General features: G+C 38.2%; 1 protein-coding gene across 11 annotated transcripts in view; it reads right to left on the reverse strand.

Annotated features, from left to right (window-relative positions):
- Positions 1 to 23,312, reverse strand: part of RALGAPA1 (Ral GTPase activating protein catalytic subunit alpha 1) — a 165,988-nt gene that overhangs the window by 69,854 nt on the left and 72,822 nt on the right. For all 11 annotated transcript variants that reach the window (XM_060759103.2, XM_060759130.2, XM_060759110.2 and 8 more), the window contains 10 exons: positions 15,628 to 15,844; positions 12,292 to 12,465; positions 11,278 to 11,430; positions 10,493 to 10,686; positions 10,282 to 10,380; positions 10,016 to 10,171; positions 5,721 to 5,849; positions 4,452 to 4,577; positions 3,661 to 3,719; positions 2,989 to 3,097 (listed from right to left, as the gene is read on the reverse strand). In XM_060759103.2, coding sequence (XP_060615086.2) covers positions 2,989 to 3,097; positions 3,661 to 3,719; positions 4,452 to 4,577; positions 5,721 to 5,849; positions 10,016 to 10,171; positions 10,282 to 10,380; positions 10,493 to 10,686; positions 11,278 to 11,430; positions 12,292 to 12,465; positions 15,628 to 15,844 — 1,416 coding nt within the window. The remainder of the gene's footprint in view (positions 1 to 2,988; positions 3,098 to 3,660; positions 3,720 to 4,451; positions 4,578 to 5,720; positions 5,850 to 10,015; positions 10,172 to 10,281; positions 10,381 to 10,492; positions 10,687 to 11,277; positions 11,431 to 12,291; positions 12,466 to 15,627; positions 15,845 to 23,312) is intronic.

The raw sequence follows: 23,312 nt of genomic DNA on the forward strand, positions 1-23,312 counted from the left end.
TGGGAAAGAAGATAGAGACTGCTGCCTGTATTACACAATGAAATTTAACTTTGGTTGTGGCAACACAGAACAAGTTGTTGATATATGGTAGACTAGTATGCCCTGTTGGGCTGGTTGGGATGTGCTGCAATTATCACCATAACCTTTGTGAAAACCCTGGGTACAGTTAACAGTTGATAGGCCAAAGGACAGTACCTTGTTTGAAAGAGAACCTTATTTATTACGTATCTGAGGAATTTTTGATTTTCTGGGTGGATTGCAATATGAAAATATGCATCTTGTAGGTTGATAGTTGCAAACCAATCTCTCTCCAGAGAAAGAGGAAACATGATGGTAAATATGAACATTCAAAACCAATACACTGTGTAAAGGAATTTACACTCTTTAGGATGAGTATCAATTTATGGTTGAGTAAGTGTGCATACGATTGTGTGCCTGTGCACTTCAGTATGAAGGAAATCTTAAAAGTAAAATAATATGTGAACACACAGCTCCAATGTTAACACTGTTATGCCAGATTCACAGAGCTCAATTCTTCAGAAGCTGTTTAATGTGGATGTGAGCACATTTATCATTCAGATATTTTGGGAAACAGCTTCAAAAACCCCACCAAGCATGGTCAAAGGTAGCAGAACATAGAAGTACAGAGAACCCAAAGTGGAAAAAATTCAATGGCAAAAATTCAATAACATAAATTCAGTAACATAAAGAAATCATAATAACTAATTATTGATTTAAAATCATTAACACCATTAAACATAAGACATAAACCAATTTAAACATTCAAACAAAGCATTAAAATAATCCTAGCATAAAATAATAAATAAAAAATAGTAAATAAATATTAAAATCGCATAATCAAAAAAATGTTCACCATAGCCATTCCAATTGTCATTGTACATGTTCCTTAATTATTCTTTGTACTGCGTTATTTTACTAGCCAAAGGCTTGAGCCCACAACCATGCCTTTGTTCTCCTTTTAACGGTTAGGAGGGAGGCGCTGATCTAATCTCACTGGGGAGGGAGTTCCAGAGCTGGGGAGCCACACTGAGAAGGCCCTGTCTCTCATTCCCACCAACTGCACTTGCGACCAAGGCGGGATCAAGAGCAGAGCTGCCCCAGAAGATCTTAACCTCCATGATGATTCATAGAGGGAGATATGTTTGGACATGTAAGCTGGGCCAGAACCCTTTACCAAATGCATCTACCTGAAGAACTGCCTTTCATAAATCCTTTCCAATGAGTCATGTCATCTTCTGGTATCTCCAAATTACTGAAGGTTTGGTTTAATCATCTTGGTTTCTCATAAAAAATTTATCCTCTTTTGCTCTTAGATCCATTCATTTTTGGTAATGGTCCAAAGTATTCCTAGGATTCTCCTCCAGCACGACATTTCCTGTCAGCTTTTTTGATGTTCACAACCATATATAGAAATTGGACATACTGTGGCCTGGGTGATTCTGACTTTTATATTTAATAATTATATCTATTTATACTTCATGATCTTATCTAGTTTCTAAATACACAAGAAGCTAACATTAAACCCTAAATTAAGATTTGCTTAATTATTTATTAAAACAACTTTAGGATTTGAGAAACTTTAGGCACTAGGAACACTTCCTCCTCTTTCTTGCATCACTGCGTAAATATTCTCTAATATGAAATTAAAGATGTAGCTTGAATATTTTGAATCACAAAGTCCACAGTATTTTAGCTTTCAATCAAAAGGCTTGAGCCAGGTAAGGTACTTGCAACAATAGTAAGGCCTGTGATTCTGCCTATAAACTCAGGTAAGGTGCCAAAAATGCTGAAATTATATGCAGCCTTGTTTAATAGCTCATTCTTTTAATGCTTGACGCTTAAACCATACTAAAACGATACCTTGGAAACCACAGTGATGGTCATAGCACGTACTACAATGGATTCCATGATTCACACTACCATTTTATCATAATTGGCACAAAATGGAAAGAGGAGAACTCTTGTATAATTAAATGTAATCTCAATTAATTCAATCATTCATTGGATTGGCAAAAAAATAGGAATTTAAGATTCAACTGTATGGTGATGTTTTAGTAGGCACAATCAACTCCATCTTGACAACAACTGTTATCTCCCTATGGCCTATATTGTTTGCTGAGCTCTATCATTTGTGCTATATTATGTGCTCAGGATGGACAACCAGAAGTTATGGTTACATACACTGCCAGACCCTGGAAGCATTCTCACCAAGCAGCTCTGGCTACAAGCTGTGCTGCTCACGTAGAACTCAGATAAGGATGATCACATATGCATTGGATATAATGCACAGGAAGTTACAAACATCCAACTTACTAACGACTCATGGGAAGGGAGCGGGGAAATAGGAGCTGAGAGAAATCTACCCCTAGGAAAGGATATTCACTCCTGAAAGTTATCACGGGGAAAATATGTCTTCCTGAAGCTTTATCACAAACCCTTGTTTCCACAATAACTCAATTTTTTCAAAATCCAATTATCACAGGGACAGAAAGTGAGGTGAAATCTTCTGAACAGGAACATCGACAACAAAACAAACTCCACAGGAGTGTGAACTCTTCCCTATGCTATCCAAAGCTAAAAGTATATACAGGCAGTCCCCAAATTACAAACATCTGACTTACAAATTACTCATAATTACAAATATGGGTAAGACAACAGGAAGTGAGAGAAATCTACTTCTAGGAAGGGAAATTCACCCCTGAAAGAGTTATCTTGGGGAAAATATGTTTCCACTGAAGCTTTATCACCAATCCTTGCTTCCGCAACAAATCAAAATTTTCAAAATCCATTTATCACAGGGACAGAAAAGGAGGTGAAATCTTCTGAACAGAGAAAAATGTATCTGTTCCGACTCGTATACAAATTCAATTTAAGAACAAACCTACATAACCTATCTTGTATGTAACTTGGGAGCGTCTCTATTGCAGTCCACCTGCAGCATTCCAGCCTGAATGATTACATACTTACTTTCAATGAGGCACATATTACATTCAGGGCTTCTTTGATTTGGGGATGATGAGATTCATGCACTAATTCTTCACAGATCCATATGCCAAGGCTACAAAGAGCAACACATCTGCAAAGCAATGTTAGACAGCAATTTAGAGGTTAATTAATTGTCTGCTACAAATTGATATCAAATTTATAAAACTATTTATTATTAAGAGTTCACTCAGTAAAATATAATGGAAGTTTTCCCCTAATGTGATTATTAAGGGTTGTATCTAGTGATGTCTAGCAAGGGAAATCCCTTTGAGACTTCCATACATAGAACAGAAAGGGATATGATTTTCACCTGCCTCTTTCAGCCTACAACTCTACCCCTCATGCTGCTCCAAAGACTCTCCAAACCAGAGAGCTTTGGCAGAGAAAAAATAATCTATCTAGTGTCAGGAGTTTCAACTGGAGTAAACAAACTTTGGTCAGAGAAATACCAAATACAGATTGTCAGGGGAACACCACATAGTGTTAAGAACTTTCATTCATATAAGATACCACTATGTTTCATCAAATGTTATCTTACTCTACTTCCTTTTGAATGCAAGGACCCTTGCATTTCAAGTTACATCATTTTAAGCATTTAATTGAAGACATAATTAAAAAAAATTTTTTTGCAAATGCTCTGCAATCTACACATACCTTGCAGGTCCAGATGGTTCCTCTCTTGCAGAACTTAATATTGTTTTGATGATCAGTTCCTAAAGTAAGATTGATCAAATCAGTCACTGAATATAAAGTTTATCATTTCGTTGAAAAATATTCACAGAAATGGATGGAAGGACTGAAAACTCTGTTTGCTTATACTAGGAAAACTGTTCATACAAAATGTAGATTATAGGGAATTGCTACTCAAAGTGGTGACTTCCAGACTGGTGACAATTCCTGGTGAGTTTTCCATGTAAAAAGGCGATTGTAGCCAATGCACACAAATATAGTAAACAATGGAAAATAAAAATGGCTCATTTCCTCATCACATAGCCTGCAAACCATAATACTCAGTATTATGGTTTATAATTATGTGGATGAGAGTGCACGTTTGGGCATAATAAGTACTAATTTATTTATTTTATATACTTTGATTTGTTTCCACCCAATATAATTGAATGCACTTTTCTTTTCTGTTAGAAAGGGACATTGCAGTTTGAGAAGGGATTTTTTTGCAACCTGACAGTGATATAGAGTCAAAGCTACTGTACCCTGACATCCAAACCAGGCAGAAAGATGCATTGTTGAAATACCAAAAGACATACTGTTTGCTAGAATTATGTTTAGCAGGCTATGTGATGTGGGAATCAGACATTTTTACTTTTGTCAGTGAGATTTCTGGGCAGACATCCATATGACTTGCGTTATGAGTCAGTAAGTCAGATGAAACAGATGTCTTAAAATAAGAAAGCAATAGAAATGTCACAGAGCATTGCAGAACTCACCTTAACTTCTGTAAACTGAGACACAACAATGTCTGGAGTGTTTGGATGAAGAGCTGGTAGTTCACAGTACAAATTCGGAAAGCAAACCAGAGAACCTAAGAGAACTTGTGCTTCTACTCTTGGTGCCTGAGTTAAAGGTAGAAATATACACAGACTATAAAGTTTAGTTTCTATCACCAAATGAAACATGTTTAAATGCTTGTAACTGCATATCCTTGTTCTCACCCTATAATGTGTACCTCTCTTTTGTTGCCAAACTCTCAAATTCCATAGAGCCATGGAAGAGACCGCAAGGGCCTTTCAGTCCAGTCCTCTGCCATGCAGGAATTCACAACCAAAGCATGGCAATGGGTCCTTGCTGAACTGTTTCAATACAGACCAGAAATACCCCAGGATAGCAAGAGGGCCAATAGCCAGCTGAGGTAGTATTATGTTGAGTGAAGGTGTGCTGAATCTAAACCAGTGGTTTTCAACCTGTGGGTTACCAGGTGTTTTGGCCTACAATTCTCAGAAATCCCAGCCAGTTTACCAGATGTTAGGATTTCTGGGAGTTGAAGGCCAAAACATCTGGGGACCCACATGTTAAGAACCACTGATCTAAACCTTGGTCCTTCTAGGATAGGTGTGGTTCTGGCTCACGGATGAGGACCCAGAAATATTATTGTGGAGGAGATCCCATTGTCTTTATGTGTTTGGAACAATTTAGGCCAATCCTAACTTCGGCCTAACTGTATCAGAACAGGGGATGTTTCTCTGGCCTGAACAAGTTTTGGGATGTGGCATAACTTGGCTCCTCCTCCACTCCACCCCATTGTTATGATTGTACTGCTAGCTATCTTTTCAACAACATTGTCTTTGACAAATACATAAAAATATAAACTTTCAAGACTATGTGTCAAGAAAACAAACCGTGACAATGTAAGCTATTTGTACCTATCACCCACAGCTTTTAAATAATACTTTCCCCTCATATAAACATCTCTAATAACTTGGTGCGTCTTAGAATCACAGGTGCTACACACACTAACAAAGCCTTTTTGGTGTGTATCTTAGAATCATTGGTGTCTCAGAATCAAAGAAATATGGTAATATTATATATTTATGTCATATTCTATGTGCTGGGTTGAATAAGGACAAACAGTTATTTATCAAGAGGAATCTTAATAAATAAATCCTGCAATCATATATAACACATTGGAGAGATTTATCAAAGACATATATGCATTGCCATTAAATAGATATTCAGCTGGGGGGAAAAAATCAACTTACATTGAGAAAAGAAGATGCTGCCACTCTGCCAGCTGCTACAATGAAGTCCATGATGAGCATAGTAGCACCAGGCAAACCAAGTGAAAAAAACTGAGGCGAACAGTGCTTGATTATTGTATTCACAATGTCCTTGAAGAGAAGGAAGCATATAATAAACATGGTCATACAGCCCGAAAAAACTTACAACCCATATAATAAGCAGATTGCTTACACTTGCTCCTTTATATAAACCTTTCCCAAATCCATGCAGAAGCAATGTTTATAAACTTATTCATACATAGTATTTGATTCTTCTAATGTTGTCCAGATTAAACAACTCTATTTCTCTACTCAACAGGAGAGGATGTGGAGAGTAGTGTTCCTTTCACTCTATATGAATAGCAAAATTCTGGGAGGAAATACCTGGCAACATTTCTGAAATAGTATTGTCGAAGGCTTTCATGGCTGGAATCACTAGGTTCTTGTGGGTTTTTCCGGGCTATAGAGCCATGTTCTAGAGGCATTTCTCCTGACGTTTCGCCTGCATCTATGGCAAGCATCCTCACTACCTCTGAGGATGCTTGCCATAGCTGCAGGCGAAACGTCAGGAGAAATGCCTCTAGAACATGGCTCTATAGCCCGGAAAAACCCACAAGAACCTATTTCTGAAATACTAATCCAAAAATCACCTTTTGTGGTGCCATTAGAGCTGATAATATACAAAGAAGATGGTGATACTCTTTAGAATAAAGATTTCATATTTCTATTGCATTCAATTGCAAGATCATATAGAGCTAAAAAGTGGAGGTCTTCAAGCAATTTGTCTTTTAAACAGGGTGCGCAATACTACGTTGCTAAACAAGATGGAGAAGATAATGATGCTGGGAAAAATTGAAGGAAAAAGGAAGAGGGGCCAACTAAGGACAAAATGGATGGATGGTATCCTTAAAGTGACTGGCTTGACCTTGAAAGAACTGGGGGTGGCCATGGCCGACAATGAGCTCTGGCGTGGGCTGGTCCATGAGATCACAAGAGTTAGAAGCGACTGAATAAACAACAACAAACATGATGGCACATCGATTGTGCACCTGTAAAAACAATGACCAAAAGGAATTTGTCTTGATCTGGCATTCTTTTATTACATATCCATGATATGCATTATCCACTTTTGGTCCTCCTGAATGAAGCCTATACAAAGTTCTGGTTTAGTCCTTCCTGATCACTTCCTGTATTTCAAACATGATCATACAATTATAATCTTATTATTTAATTATTACATATATTGTAAAATGATATTGCTTAATGCCATTGTACCAAAGTCGAAATAAAAAAGGAAAAAAAGATAACTGCTATCAAGTTGACTTCAACTTATGATAACCTCATGAAAGAGAGACCTTCTTGGTGGTTGCTCCCAAGTTTTGGAATTTCCTCTCTGATAGACAATGCTGGCTCCCTCTCTACTCTCCTTGTGTTGACATATAAAATGATTTTATTTATTTATATTTATATATGCATATGCACAAACTGTGCAAATACCCAAGCAAACACATAAAGATTGTTTAATGGATATATAGTCAGGTTCATCTTTTCCAACTGGTTGATGAGGTGGCAGTAGTGTTGCCGGCAAGGATGGCCTTCCGGAGGGTGCAACCGATGCCTCCGGGGCCCTAGGGTTATTGATATTCTTGGGGCTTGTTTTGACGCCAAGCCTTGTGCTGCCCTGGTGAGACATGAAATTTGGTTTGCCCTTCTCTGGAGTTTTGCCTGGTGGTGAAAACAACTCTTGTTGGGCTTGAACTTGCAAGACTGGGAGTAGCAGAGGCTGAGTCGGAGCCCAGATTACTGTATGGATTGAGAGAGAGAGTCTTAGATATCTCCATCTGACAATAGTTCTACCATTGAGCCCACTGATGAAAAGACAGGCTGGGCTGGTTGGAGAGAGGGTGAGGATTGTTGAGATGAAGCCGCTGATGAGGAGGTTTGTTCTCTCCTTGACACAGAAGAGGATGAGGTTTGTTGCGCCTTCTCTTCTTGGGAGCTTACTGACCCTGAGAAGTGAGCTGTGCTTTGAGGGAGGGAGCTTGTCCTGACTTGTTTACCTGAATTCATCTGGTCTCATGCGCCTGCTTGAATACAATTTGCATAGAAGAGGTAGAGGGTGGTGTGGCCGTGATTGACCAGGTCAATTGCACTGAAGCCATTGAGCTTGAGGCTGACAGTGGCATGGCCACTGGTGGGCGGATAGGTAATTCTAAGTTGAGGCTCGTTGGTCATGTGGTCTTTGATGCCTGGGAAGATTTTGAACCTATTGAAGCAGCTGAAGCCCTTGAGGGAGCCACCGATGGCGTCACAGTTGAGGGGGCCGTGGAGATTGAGGGGTCTAAGGCCTGTTGGTATAACAGGGCCTATAGCCTGGCCGCCCTGTTCCTTCTGGCCTGGGCCATTAAAACCTGGCAATGGTGGCAAGAGCCAACTACATGGTTCTCTCTGAGGCAGGGTAGGCATTTCACATGGCAATTGGAGTCTGGTATCTTTGATGCACACTGGGTGCAACACTTGAAGCGAATCGTTCACATCTCTACAAAGTTCCAAAGAGAGCTATGCGGCAAAAACAAACAAACAAACAAACAAACAAAAGGAACTGGGAAGCACAAATCCAGAGCACTTTTTATGCCCTGGGAGAGGTGGGTGGGGTTACTGCCAAAATTTGAAAGGTGCAGGTGCAGTAACTCCATCTGTATGCATTCGCAGAAAACTATAAAGAAAAAATGATTTTTTTCATTTTTTCTTCTCTCTTTTTTAACATCTTAGTAGCTTTTTTATATTGGATGATATTAAAAAGTCCCTACTCCAGATCTGTTCCTGTACCCCTCCCTATTTCTTATATCTTATCAATAAAAATTACATTTAAAAAACCACAATTGAATCTAAGGTGCACCTATTTCTGAAGTCCCTTAAACGAGAAAAAGTGCACCTTAGATTCAATGAAATATGGTAAATTATTGCCAACAGTCTCATGTTTGGCTTAATATGAGTTTGTAATTTAAAGTAATTTAAGGTGAGAATTTAAATTCTTGGTCTGAGCTGTTTGTAATCATCAACAAAATTATAGTTCATAATACAATACTGACTTATATTGAAAAGTGGTCTTTTGAAGTTCAAAGCAAATCCTTCTTCGGGTGTGGAACCAAACTAGGTATCTTCCTTCATTCTAGAATTTGCTGTTATAGCGACATTATTTGAAATGACACTGCTGTACCTACTAGAGAATATTTCCTTCTCTAATTTTATTCCCTATCAAAAAGAGTAAGATCTAGCAGGAATGTAAGATTTCTGTTCACGGGATAATCTTCAGCCTGAATAAATTTAAATTTATAATGTTTTCAGAGGTATGAATAAATAAAACATATCCACAAAACACAGTGCTAACTATTTAGTTACCAAAAGTAAGTCAAATGTATCACAAATAAAACTACATCTGTGAATAGAAGTACATTTTCTTCTGAAATGTAAATCTCTTTCTCGAAGAGAAGATGAAATCTGAATAGGATTACTGGAACCAAAGCCTCATTATTTGCCAATGACCTGTAGATTTCTGGGAAGTTATCTTATTCAGCAGTATGACGGATTCTTGGCAATTAGGCCAAAAAAGGCATTGCTTTACCAGAACTGTTATAAATTGGTAATTAGATTTTTTTCAAGACTAGAAACTGTATTCATGAGGCAAAACGTGTCACACATAATGTAGAATTATAAACAGAACATTCTGGACTATTTCTCATAGACAGATAACGCAGTAAACCTGAATACGGACTTTAGTTATTTAGACAGTAGATGCAGCAGAGAAAGAAATAGTATAAAATAGCTAATACCTAGTTTTTAGATACAGGATATTTCAATTTTTTCTTATATGGAGTCCCCTCATACAATTCAAAAGCCGCCCTGAGTCTCCTTGTGGGAGGAGGGCGGGGTAGAAATGAAGGGAAGAAATAACTAAATAAATAAATATCAAACGAGGATTTACCGGTTTATCTTCTGCTTGCATTAGCTAAGACTCAACAAAGGACTCCTTTAAAACAGTTTCCAAAGTGAGTTCTGAAAACCCACAGTTCTATAGTAAAGACATGTATATATAAAAGGTTCCCTTGAGGGTAGAAAGACTAAAAACCACTAATTTAAAACTCATTATAGTAAATGAACTCAAAATAGGCTTATTTTTGTTATCACTGAAATACACGCTTACTTTATAAATTATTGTACACTACATGTTGCAATAAACATCATTAAAATAGGAAGAGGGCAGGAAAATACCTTACCTGATCAACATGGAGTAGCCCACAGTGCATGATATTATAGAAATGCGTTAAAAAGTCCCTGTTCGGGGAAACATCTTGTCTTCGCTTCATTGTATTACAAATGAGTTTATAAGCATGCAACTTGCCTTGCTTGTACTTATCACTCAGCATGGTTGCCTAATATTTGAAAGTGAAAGGAGAGCATTAGCATTGTTCTAAATTGACACTTCCTTTCAGACAATGTATAAACCTATTTTTTCAAAAACATAAGATCATCCTGAATTTACCTTGAAAAGCCATGGAGTTAGAATTCTCAGTGGTGGAATTAAAACTGGCGGAGAAGGTGATGTCATGTTATCAATTGAAATGCCAAGATTATCTCTAATCTGAAATAATTTGGAAACACAAAGGATGTCCAAATGAAGACAGTTGAATTTCTGCCTCAAAAGCAAAGGCTTTTCAGACTGAATTAATGAAAATGTTCAGTTCTCCAAATACCTTAGCAAGATTTTGCCAGAGTTCACAAAGGTAATCAAAAACTTGTGCATGAATTTCAGGGTCCATAATAGAATTGACATCCCCTAAAATTCCTAGCATCCTTCTCCACATTACAGTAGCCACATCTGCATGCCATCCTGTCAAGGTTCCTCCTGCCATCACACTACAACATTCAGATGGAAAATCACTAGTTTCTGTAAAAGGAGAAAAACATACAATTATCCATTTGCTATTCCTCTAGGCATAGGAGCAGAGAAAAAAGTAGAAGTTTTTGAGAAGAAAAGTTTAATCTCTGGTATTAATTCATTAGCCAAGATCTGCACAATGCTGACCGTGACTCATAGGGACAAAAGTAAACACAAACTGTTGTGAGATTTGTCCTCTCAGCAAATATAACTACTATATTTTCTATCTCACAACCATCACATCAAATATTGAAAAGCGCCTTTAATTTGGAGAGTCTACAGGTAATTTTAGAATTCCATGGGACAATTTGTTAATAGGAAAAATAGAGTAGGCATGCACAACCTGTGGCCCTTCAAGTGTTTTGGACTTCAGTTCCCAGAATTCCTAATTATTGGACAAGCTGGCTAAGGCTTCTGGGAGTTGAAGTCCCAAACACCTGGAGAACTACAGGTTGTGCAGGCCTGACTTAGAGCAACAGCCAGCAACTATTAAAAAGTAGCATAAAGGATTCAAAGCAAAGTTGATAATATTAGATTCTGCACCAAAAAAATAAAGAAAAGGCATTTTAAAGTTTGCCAATAAGACAAAAGAGACATTGCCTAGATCATCTGGTGTCTGTAAAACAGAGTGGTGGAGCTTCTCATCCAGCTGTAGGTCTTTCTGTTCATTGTGATCAGCACTCAAAGTAGCAGGTGATGGAGTTTGGGACCGTGATCCAATGGCAGACTGGACCGGCGAAGCACTTTCAGAACCTGCAATGATACTTTAACTATCAGAATTAAAAGTACATTTACTCACAGATCTTTTTGATATGCAAGTAGTATTTATGCTAACACAATATTGGCTATGTTAAAAGGAAAACATTTTAAAATATTCTAAGATGGGGTTGTTGTAGGTTTTTCGGGCTGTATGGCCATGTTCTAGAAGAATGCTTCTAGAACATGGCCATACAGCCTGAAAAACCTACAACAACCCAGTGATTTCGGCCATGAAAGCCTTTGAGAATATATTCTAAGATGGCATTCTGTTGACAAATCCAGTTCATGTTTAAGGTTTTGCTATTAAGAATTTCTGGTTTTATTTGTTAAAATAAAAAAACTGATTTTTTAAATTTAACATTCTATAAATTTATATACTTAGGTAATTTGCTTCTAAATCAGTGAGTGGCTGAGTGCCTAACTCCATTTTTAAATACTTTTACTACATTGATACTTTATATGAACTTTATATTTAGATACATATTAATTGTTTTGATTCAGATGACATTCTGAATGCTATTTTGGTGTGGGATAGTGAGGAATAGAGTATGTGGGTTTTGCTTCTTGTTGGGAAGGAACTTTAAAAATGTACCATAAGGTCTGGATTTTCCTGAGTTGAATAGAAATGGTAACAGCAGTCCTACCTTGCAGGGCTTTTGCTGATCCTAGTTAACCAGGCCAGTATGGAGCTGGCACCTTTGCCAAATTCCATGTATGCCATGAGTCTATTTGTCTTTAAAGTTCCAAAATATTTTTACTGGTATGGTTAGGATTCTGGGAATTTGCTGGATTATATATAAAACTACAGAAGATGTTGATTCTCCTGCTGTGAGTGTTCTCTCTGCCCAGTTTTACCTGTAACAGTTGCTGCTTCAGTCGACAATGGTTGTTGATTGAGACTGCTGGTCTCAGAATCAATATGGAGTGTAGTTAGACTAGCTACTTCTTGCTCTTCTGCACTTTGTTGATTCCCCAAACCGGCATCAGATTCTGTAGAAGTTGTGCCACCTTCAGGACACAAGCTGAAATCTGCAGAAGTTAAAAACACGCATGCACACGCACAGACACAACACAAAATCAGTAAGGCCCACTGCTCAGATTAAAATCGTTGCTCAAATGTATTTCAGAAACACAGGACTCCCAAAGAAATAGCATGTTTGCTGACTTTAATTTGTATTTAATGCAAGTGAGTTGCAAGCATTAACAAGTGCAAATTACAGCAACACTATATCAAGAAACTGGAAGAGCTGAAATGAAACTGGAAACTGAAGCAAAGTGCTATGGTGGTTTAGACAAGTGAGATGAGAAGACTGGAATGCTTTCCCACAATCAAAGATCAGTCTGAGGTATTGGGTTCTCTGAACTAAATGCAAGATTTCTTGAAGATGAAGCCGTGTTTCAGGGGGCAAGAGAGCACACATTAAGAAACTGGTAAAAACATCTACATTAAACACATAAAAACAGTTATGTCAACTATGAAAATTACAAAATCCCATGTCATAGTCCAGGGCCATTTCAAATTGTTACTTCAAAGATTCTTTGTTCATTTATTGCACTATAATTAATCTCCAAACATTTGGTCCCATAGCCATGTTTTAACTTTCATCCTGAAGGCTAAAGGGGAAGGAACTGATCAAATATCACTGGGGAGGGAGTTCCATAGCTGAGGAGCCACCACTGAGAAAGCCCTGTTTCTCATCCCCACCAATCGTGCCTGCGAAGGAGGTTGGACCGAGAATTGGGCCTCCCCAGAAGATCCCTAGAAGATCTTAAACCAGAATGGTTCATAGAGGGAGATACGTTCGGATAAGTAAGCTGGGCTGGGACCATTTAGGGCAGTGGTTCTCAACCTGTGGGTCCCCAGATGTTATGGCCTTCAACTCCCAGAAATTCTAACAGCTGGTAAACTGGCTGGGATTTCTGGGAGTTGTAGGCCAAAACACCTGGGGGCCCACAGGTTAAGAAGCACTGGTTTAGGGCTTTATAGGCCAAAGCCAGAACTTTGAATTGTTCCCGGTAGCAGATGGGCAGCCAGTGGAGCTGAAACAATAGGGGAGTTGTATGCTTCCTGTACGCTGCAATGGTGATTAACCTGACTGCTGCCCGTTGGACCATTTGGAGCTTAGTCTTCAAAGGCAACTCCATGTACAGCATGTTGCAGTAGTCTATTTGGGATGTAACAAGAGCATAGACTACTGGGTCCAAGTTTAACTTCCCAAGGTACAGGTACAACTGGCGAATAAGTTTTAATTGTGCAAATGTTCCCATGGTCAATGCCGAGGCTCAACCATGAATCCAGGATCACTCCCAAGCTGCGAACCTGCGACTTCAGGGGGATGAAACCCTGTCCAGCACAGGCTTTAACCCTATGCCCTGTTCGGCCTTGCAACTGACCAGGAGAACCTCTGTCTTGACCGGATTCAATTTCAATTTGTTTGCCCTCATCCAGACCGTCATAGTTGCCAAGCACCGGTTCAGAATCTGAACAGCCTCCTAAGCAGCAGTTGAAAAGGAGTGATAGAGTTGAACATCATCTGTTTACAGATGACATGAAACTCTAAAATTCTAGATGATCTCTCCCAACGGCTTCAAGTGAATGTTAAACAACCTGGGGGACAGTACTGAACCCTGGGAGACCCCACAAGGCAATGGCTGCTGGGCTGAGCAGGTGTCCCCCAACAACACCTTCTGGGAGCTGAACAGTACTTCTGAGCCCCATTTCCGCAAGGCGTCCCAAAAGGATGCCATGGTCTATAGCAGGGGTCCTCCAAGAACACCTGAAGTTGCGAGGCCACCACACATTCCAAGAATTTGCCCAAAAAGGGAAGATTGGAAACTGGCCGAATGTTGTTTAATTGAGTGGGGTCCAGTGATTGTTCTTTCAACAGTGGTTTTATTACATCTTTTAAATGCTCGTCTACAAAACCAAGCCCTATGAAGAATGACTTAGGGAACTGAATATGGAGAAAAAACGACTGACGGGACATGATAGCTGTGTTTAAATATTTGAAAGGATGTCACATTGAGGAGGGGGCAAACCTTTTTCTGCTGTTCTGGACACTAGCACACAATGGAGCAATGGATTGAAATCGCAGGAAGAGAGAGATTCCACTGAAAAATTACGAAAGACTTCCTAATGATAAGAGCTTTTCAGCAGTGGAATATAATGTCTTGGGGTGTGGTGTAGTCCAAAGACTCCTCTTCTCTGGAGGTTTTTTAAGCACAGGCTGGACAGCCATTTGTTGGGGGTGCTTTAATTGTGAGTTCCTGCATGGCAGAATGGGATTAGACCTGGTGGCCTCTGGGATCATTTAGAATAACAGAATAATAGTTTTTTTTCTCTCTGATTCTAAATGAACTTTCATATTCTGCTAAATATACTTAGAGCCAAATGCTTTTACAAGCCCTTATACAGATCTCTGTGTTCAATGTACAAATCTCAAAAAGATGCTCCATGATCTATGCATTGTGTGCTCTAGATTAGTTAATTAATATAATAACAGTAACAATAAGTAATTGTTACCAGCCTCTTGCTCATAGTTAGAGGCAGGGAACAAGAGTTAAAACACCCAGATAAAACAAATGTACTAATGAAACCTGTTCACATTATCAGTTGTACCCAGTGATGTGGTTGTTTCCAGTGATTTGGTTTTTACTGGCACGTTAATCTACTAATTTATTGTTACATTTTACTGATGATGTACAATGTTTTAAAATGATTTTATTGTGAATTGTGATTTTTATGGTATTTATGCTGTTAGCATCCTCTGATGCTCATGTGAGGCCACGCTGAGTCCCCCTTGTGGGGAGAAGGGTGGGATATAAATATTTTAAATAAATAAATAAATAAATAAATAAATAAATGTGCCTTTTCTAAACAGAGAGGGCTCCTGTCACCAAAACAAGGAGATTGAAGATTAGGACCAATAATCCCTGCTTTTGTTGCATCTTGCAGCCCTAATAAAATTCTGGGGTTCTGGAGACTCTTTGTTATAATAGTGGTTTTAGAGAGAGAAGAAAACTATAAAAAATCACTGTCTCCACAGTCCAATAACTAATTATCCTCTGCTGGATCAAACAGCCTTCCAATGAAAGGGAGAAACCACTTTTCTGTAAAACTTTTTTATTACAAGAATTAAAGTGTAGCAAATATTACAGGTCTAAGGAGGTCTTAACTGGGGTAATACTTGCTTTCAAATTTGTGGCCATCATACTGGAATGCGCTGAAGGAGTCCGAATGGCTGTCAGAACTGACCAGGTCACTGCTGCCGGCACTGGCAGGAGATGTCCACTCAGAAGGCACGCCTGGGTCATCTGCAGGACGCATCTGACTCTGCTTGTTCAATATATCAGGAAGATCTTTTGGAACTTCTAGGCTTCCTGGGCTACTCCCTCGTCTCGTTACATTCTGGTTTAAGAAATATTTCCAGTAATTAATTGTTTTGTACAGTCAGAATAGACATTCATACTTACATTTCAAAGACATAGGCAGCAAAAAATGTAATGATCTTACTATTATAGAATTAAGTAGATGTTTTAAACTTATGGAGCGTTTTAAAATTATTATGTGTTTATTTATGTTTTAGAAATGCAGTAACCTGCCTCGAGCCGTGAGAGGAGGATAAGAAATAAAACGATTATTATTATTATTATTATTATTATTATTATTATAAAGTTTAATTCTGAGTGGGGGCTGAGTCTGAGTGAAAGAGGGTCTACCCTAGCAAACCTTTTGTATCGTTACCCCAATACCCCCATGCATAATGCATATGGGATATATTGAGTATGGTGATCAGATCATGATATGAATAAACATAACAGTTTAAATAGTGCACCAGTAAGGCCTTTTCGCGAACCACAATGAGAATTTCGGGGGGGGGGGGGTCAAGCCCCTCAAGCCCCCCCTCCCCCCGGCTACATGCCTGAGTTCAATGGAGACTGGTGTGTAGTTTTCCTTCTGAAGGTGCAACCAACAGCCAATTGTTCAGGTAAGAAAACATTTGTATTGCCTGAGTGCAGACGAAGAAAATAACCACAGCCATGCATTTTGTGAACTCCTTTGTCGTTAGAGAAAGTCTGGATTTTGTACCAATAAGTGTCAGTGCCAGAAAAGAAGCGAAGGAATTGTTGGTGTTGCTGCTGAATTATGACGAACGGGCTTCTTACCTGTAACTTGGTTCTTCTAGTTGTCATCTGTGCCCTCACACAAATGGGCTTGTGCCTGCTAGAGACCCTGTTCTGAAAGCTCCAGGGGTCAGTAGCCTTGGCAGAAAACCCAACCTCCTCCCTACAAGGGTGCATGTTCCAGCCTACCAGGCTACTCTGCCCTCAGTTTCATCCACTGGAAGAATAAGGCACTGGAACCTGAAAAGAGGGGAGGTAAGGCGGGTGGTATGAGGGCACAGATGAGCAGTCAAAGGACCACAGTGACAGGTAAGCACAGCAGTATGTTCTTCTTTACTGTGGTTCTGTGCCTCATACGAATGGGTGATTGGAAACTTACCATTAGAAATTACTCAGGACACCAGAATAAAGATTGTATCAAAGCACAATCAAAGTGCGCACCTTCTAGCTCTAGAGCAGGGTTTCTCAAGCCAAGGTATCTGAGACCCTAGGATTCCCTAAGAGGTTGCTAGGGATTTTGTGAGACATTGTAATAAAAACTCATTTTAATCAATAATTTTGATATGACATAACATATTTCTGCAGGGGTTCCACAAGACCTGAAAATTATCTAAAGGGTAAAAAACTAAAATTGAAAAAAATTCTCTAAAGTCTAAGCAGAAATGCCATATGAATTCTGGAGGGCTGAGACCAAGTGGCTGCTTGCAAAGTTCTGATAGGAAAGTACCCTGATAATAGCTGCAGATGCAAAAACACTCCAAGTGGATTGTGCTCTGATGCCAGTAAGAAAAGCTTTATTGGCAAGTAAATAATCTAGTTGAGATGTTTGCACCATCCATTTAGAGAGTTTCTGAGAAATTATGGTGATCCTTTTAGGGAGCCTTCATAATAGATGAACAGTCTACTGAATTGACAAAAGGGAGCAATTCATGGGTGCAAAAAGCAAACATTTCAAGACTTTAGTAATTTCTCAAGACATGAGGTCAAGTTAGGGAAAAACACAAGCAAGACTATGTCTTGATTGGGGTGACACATTGTAACATCACCTTAGAGAGAAAACTAACTTCAGAAGGAAGGAGCACAGTCAAAAGTAGTATCACAAATTCACTGGCAGATGTGATTAGCACTATGGGTAGAAATGATAAGCACAAAGAAGACAGCCTTCAGTGGAGAAGGCAACAGTGTTACCATAGCAAGTGTAGTATATAACATGAACCTTCTACAAACATTTCTCTCAATTTCTCAAACAAATCCATCAGTGTTGCCTCCGAAAAATCCTGCAAATCTCGGACTTCCGGTGGACATGGCGACGGGATAGCCTCGTCGAGAGGGAGCTCCCGACGAGGACCAGCGTGGGTGGTTAGGTAGAGCTAAAAAAAAAGCTCCCCCCTTTGCCGGATTGAGTGCAAAGGTGTCGTGAACCCCAAGGACGCTTGAGGCCCCAAAGATCTCTCCCCCCTCAAGGAGGAGAAATCGAGAGGGTCCGAGCGGGAAGGGGAAGCGAGCCACCCCGCAAGGATCAAGCCGCGAGGCTTGTCTAACCGCCGCCAAAACCACTCAAAATAGAAGAAGAGGAAGACAGAAGAAACCCCGGCTGGGGAAAGGAAAAAAGAAAGACCCCAACCCCAGGTAACGGGAAGGTGTTCCCAAATTAATAATATTTGAAGGAAGGGAGGAACGGAGGGAAGAGAAAGATAAGGAAGGCTGAAGAAGGAACAAACAATAAGAATAAAGAATAAAGAATCAAAGAATAAAGACAATCAAGGAACATAAATTATATATAGGTGATTTGATAACTTGGGCAAATTGGACTAAATTGGATAAGAGGAAATTTGGCGAAAATAGATCAAATTAATGGAAAATAAGCTGATCTATGGAAATTAATCTTTATATATATACTATAATTTACTATAAAAGAAGTAAGGAGGATAAAGAGCCCCTCACGCAATCCTAGTGGAGGTTCCTTTTGGAACTAGAGACGGAAGAAAGAAAGATAAACAATACCGACCTTGACGCCATTATTGTTGAGTCTACCCCTGCCTTCTTTATAAACAATCTGGCTGCATGAAGTAAAGGAAGTGACGGAGCAGGAACAGGAAGGCAGGAGACTCTGGAGGACTAAGAAAAGAGAGGAACCAAGAGGGGTCGGAAAGGAGTGAAGGAGGAAGTGACGTGGCGGAAGGAGAGCTGGCGCCATTTTGGATCATAGAGAAAAAACGTTATAGACTGGCAGAGAAGGAATTTGTGCATTTGGAAGACAGGGAGAATTGGAGGAGCAAAGGAGTGGCGGTGCAAGCATAAGAGTCATAAATAGAAGTGACGGAGAGGAGATACGAGGACGAGAAGAAGACGACGACGGACCAGGAAGAGAAGAAGACGGCGACGGACCAGGAAGAGAAGAAGACGACGACGGACCAGGAAGAGAAGAAGATGACATCGGACCAGGAAGAGAAGTAGACGAAAATTACTATAATTGGGAGGAGAACTGGATGATAAATAACCATTGAAGGAACAATCACAAAGAGGAACAGATAAGTAAAGGACTAATCTAAAATTTTGGTGCCCCCAAGTGGAGGAAAAGAGTCTGTGCTTCCTATTAGAGTCTGTGCTTCCTATTGGATTTCAGCAATGGAAGCGCATCAAAGAAGACTACTAGGATGGAGGACATGGCCAAGATACAAGGATATATTGGTGAAGGGGACAATAGAGATGAAATCATTTGAACAATTAAAGACTTTATTTAGCAATATAACTTGGTTAAATTACCTACAAATTAAAGACTATTTTAAACAAGATCAAAAAACAGGTTTTGATTGGAACGAGAATATATGGGATAGAATACTAAAAACACAAAGGAAAACGGTTACAATATTATACAATAAATTGCTCCAGTGGATGACAGAAACAGAACAGGTGAAAACCTCTATGATTAAATGGGCGGAAAATATAAGAAGGCCCATCCACTTTGGGGAATGGGAAAGGATGTGGAATAAAAAATTGAAATACACATATGCTATGGACTTAAAAGAAAATTGGTATAAAATGTTTTATAGGTGGTATTTGACTCCGAGTAGACTGAGCCATATGTATCAAAATGTATCAGATAAGTGCTGGAAATGTAGTGAGCAAGTAGGCACCTTTTACCACATGTGGTGGACATGTAAAGAAACAACAAAGTTCTGGTCTATTATTCATGAGGAGTTACAAAAAATATTAAAGAAAAGCTTTAAGAAGAAACCGGAATATTATCTTCTGGGATTTACAGATGATGACTGTAAACTGGATGAGAATGAAGATAAATTATTTACCTATTGCACAACGGCGGCTAGGATGGTTTTTGCCAAATACTGGAAGAATGGTGAGGTTCCGAGTATTGAAGACTGGTGGAAGAAAATTAAAGAAATAAGAGACATGGACGAACTAACTTTTTTGTTGAGAAGAAATGAAGGAAGAGTTTTGAGGAGGACAGATTGGTCCCTGATATATGATTATGAAAAGAAAGCTGAAAAAACAATGGGATGAGAATAGATATTAAGGTGAAGAAATATCTTGAAAAGATCCTGAGGTTGGAGTGGAAGTCGTTTTAGAATAGTTTGAGTAGTTGTATTGTATGTATTAGATGGTAGTTAGATATGGTGGGTTTCTGTGTTTTTTTTTTTTTTTTTTGTGTGTACCTCTCCCTTTCCTACTGTTCTATCTTCTTGTTTTTTGTTCCCCCTCTTTCCATGTGTGGATTGTGAAAAACTTAATAAAAATCATTTCAAAAAAAAAAAAAAAAAAAAGAAAGTTTATATTTTAGAAATTTTAGATTGGTGATAAATTGATAACCCATTGTAGTCAATATACTATTACATGAAATTGACTTTAAACAAGATAGTGTCATATCCTTTTTAAAAGGGGGAAAATTAGAATAAAATAAATAAAATTAATTAATATTGGTGAAAGTATTAGATTTTAAATACTAGTGGGTAGATATATTATGAGTGAATGAACCAACTTTATAATTTGTTAATAATTGAATAATTGAAGACCTTTAAGAAGTAAGAAGTAAGAAATTGACTTATATCACAATTGGCTATGAAATTAAATTAAATTGATGGACTTTTGCTTTGAAAATCAATACTATAATTGATAATAGATGTAATTAGAATAAAGATTTTTGGGAAATAAGAGGCAATTGGGAAATGACAACTCCAGGTAAAGCAGAGTCAAGAAGAGGATCATTGGATATAAATCCTAAAATGGATAATCTTTTAAAAGAGATTAAAAAGATATCAGAGAAACAAGATGCGTTGAAAACAGAATTGAAGGAGGAAATGAAGACTAAACATGAGGAGTACTATAAGAAACAAGAAGGAATAATTACTAAAATGACAGAAGAATTTAAAGTAATGAAAACAGAAATAAAAGAGGAATTTGGACAGATAAGGAAAGATATAACACAGCTGGATGGAGAAGTAAAGGAATTGAAAGCCTCTAAAGAGAAAATAGAAGGAACGCAAAAGGAGATGACACAAAAAATAAAAGGATTAGACAGACAAAGGGAAAAAATAGAACTAGAACAAGAAAGACTACTGCAAATGCAAATGGATTTTCAATTGAGACTCAGAAATATAATGGAAGACGACAAAGAAGATATAAGATTATTGATAATCAAAATTCTGGCAGATTGTTTGGAATGTGAGGGAGATGAATTAGAACAGGAAGTGGACCAAGTCTACAGGATATCATCATTTTATTCTAGAAGAAATAAGACAGATAGGGACGTGATAGTGAAATTTACAAGAAAGAAGGTACGAGATGATGTGCTTTATAATAATAATAAAAAACCAATCTTTTACAAAGGAAAGAAAATAGCGGTTCTGAAAGAATTCCCACAGGCAACCTTAGCAAGAAGAAGAAAATACTTTTTTTTAACAGAAGAATTGAAGAAAAGAATGATAAGGTTCAGGTGGGAAAGAAAAGAAGGGATAATGGTGACATACAAGGAAGAAAGATATTGGTTGACAACAGAACACAAGGCCAAGATTTTTTATGAAAAACTTATGAAAGAGAAGGAAGGAGATGAAGAGCAAGGAGAAGAGGAAGAAGAAGAAGAATTAGGAGAAGAAGAAGAGGAAGAGGAAGCAGAGGTAGAGGAAGGTGAAGAAAGAAGATTATCTACACCAAGGAAAGGAGTAAAGGCAAAAAAGGCAAGATATAAATCACCAAAGGATTATGGCTTTTTAGGAAAAGAACCAAAACCACAGAGAATGACACCACGGAAAAAGGAAGAAAAAGGAGATCAGAGTTCGGAGCAAGCGGCAACTGAAACAATGGAATTGGCTTTTGGCGACACAGGATTGGGACCAGATAAAGATAAATAAAATGATGGAGAGACAAATAAAATGTTTTTCGAATAATATTAACGGTATGAATTCCCCCCAAAAACGGAAGAGAGTATGGAGGAGTCTGAAGACACAGAATTTTGATGTAATAATGTTACAGGAAACGCATATCTGTGATAAACATGTGGCACACCTTCCGAATAAAAAATTAGGAAAGGAATATTATTCGGCCTATGAAAAAAAGAAAAGAGGAGTGGTTACGTATGTAAAGGACTCAATAGATTCAGAATTGGCATTTAGAGACACAGAAGGAAGATGTGTGGCAGTGAAAATAATAATTGGAGATTCCAAAATATTGGTTTGTAATATATATGCTCCCAATGGACCGAAGAAGAAATTTGCTGAATTCTTAAATACTAAGTTAAAGGAAACAGAATTTGATGAACTGATTTTGGCAGGAGACTTTAATGGGGTCGTCGATTGTCAGATAGATAAAAGTTTGAAGAAAAAGAAGTTTAAGGGAGGGAAACTTCCCCAGAAATTCATGGACTTACAAAAAGACTTCGATCTTGAAGATGCATGGAGAATTAGAAATAAAGATAAAAGAGACTTTACCTTCTTCTCGAATAGACATCAATCCTGGTCAAGAATTGATATGGTTTGGATTACTAAGAATCTCTCTACTAAAGTGAAAGAGATTAATATTCTGCCACGAGACTTATCAGATCACTGCCCTCTGGAACTTGTCGTAAATCAAAAAAATTATCATAGAAAATGGAGATTAAATGAGAATTTAATAAAAATGGAAGATGACAAAGAATATTTCAAGAAGTTAATACAGGACTACCTACAAACAAATAGACTAGATTCAATGGAGCCACGAGTGGTCTGGGATGCCTTTAAGGCAGTCATGAGAGGACACTTTATTCAACAAGGAGCAAGAAGGAATAGAGAGAGAAATAAAAGAATAAACGAGTTGAGGGCAGAAATAGCAGTAAAAGAAATGGAGTTAAAGAAAAACCCATCTAAACGAACAGAGAAACAATTGGTGACACTGAAACAGGAAAAAAATTACGTGGAGCTGGAATTCCAATCAAGACAGATGAAATTTCTAAAGCAACAGGCTTTTGAAAATGCTAATAAACCGGGTAAATGGTTGGCAAACCAGGTCAGAAAAAAGAGGCAAATCAACCATATTGCTAAAATAAGTACCAAGGACAAGGACTTGAAAACGGATAAAGAAATTCTGGAGGAGTTTCAGACTTTTTATACACAACTATACACAAAGGAGGATATAAAGAAAGAAGATATTATGGAATATATTGGACAAATGAAACTGGATAAAATAACAGATGAAGATAGAGAAGAACTGAACAAAGAAATAACAGAAGAGGAAATCGAGAAAGCTATTAGTAAAATGAATGC

The sequence above is a fragment of the Anolis sagrei genome, chromosome 1 (assembly GCF_037176765.1).
Source record: "Anolis sagrei isolate rAnoSag1 chromosome 1, rAnoSag1.mat, whole genome shotgun sequence".
Taxonomy (NCBI): domain Eukaryota; kingdom Metazoa; phylum Chordata; class Lepidosauria; order Squamata; family Dactyloidae; genus Anolis; species Anolis sagrei.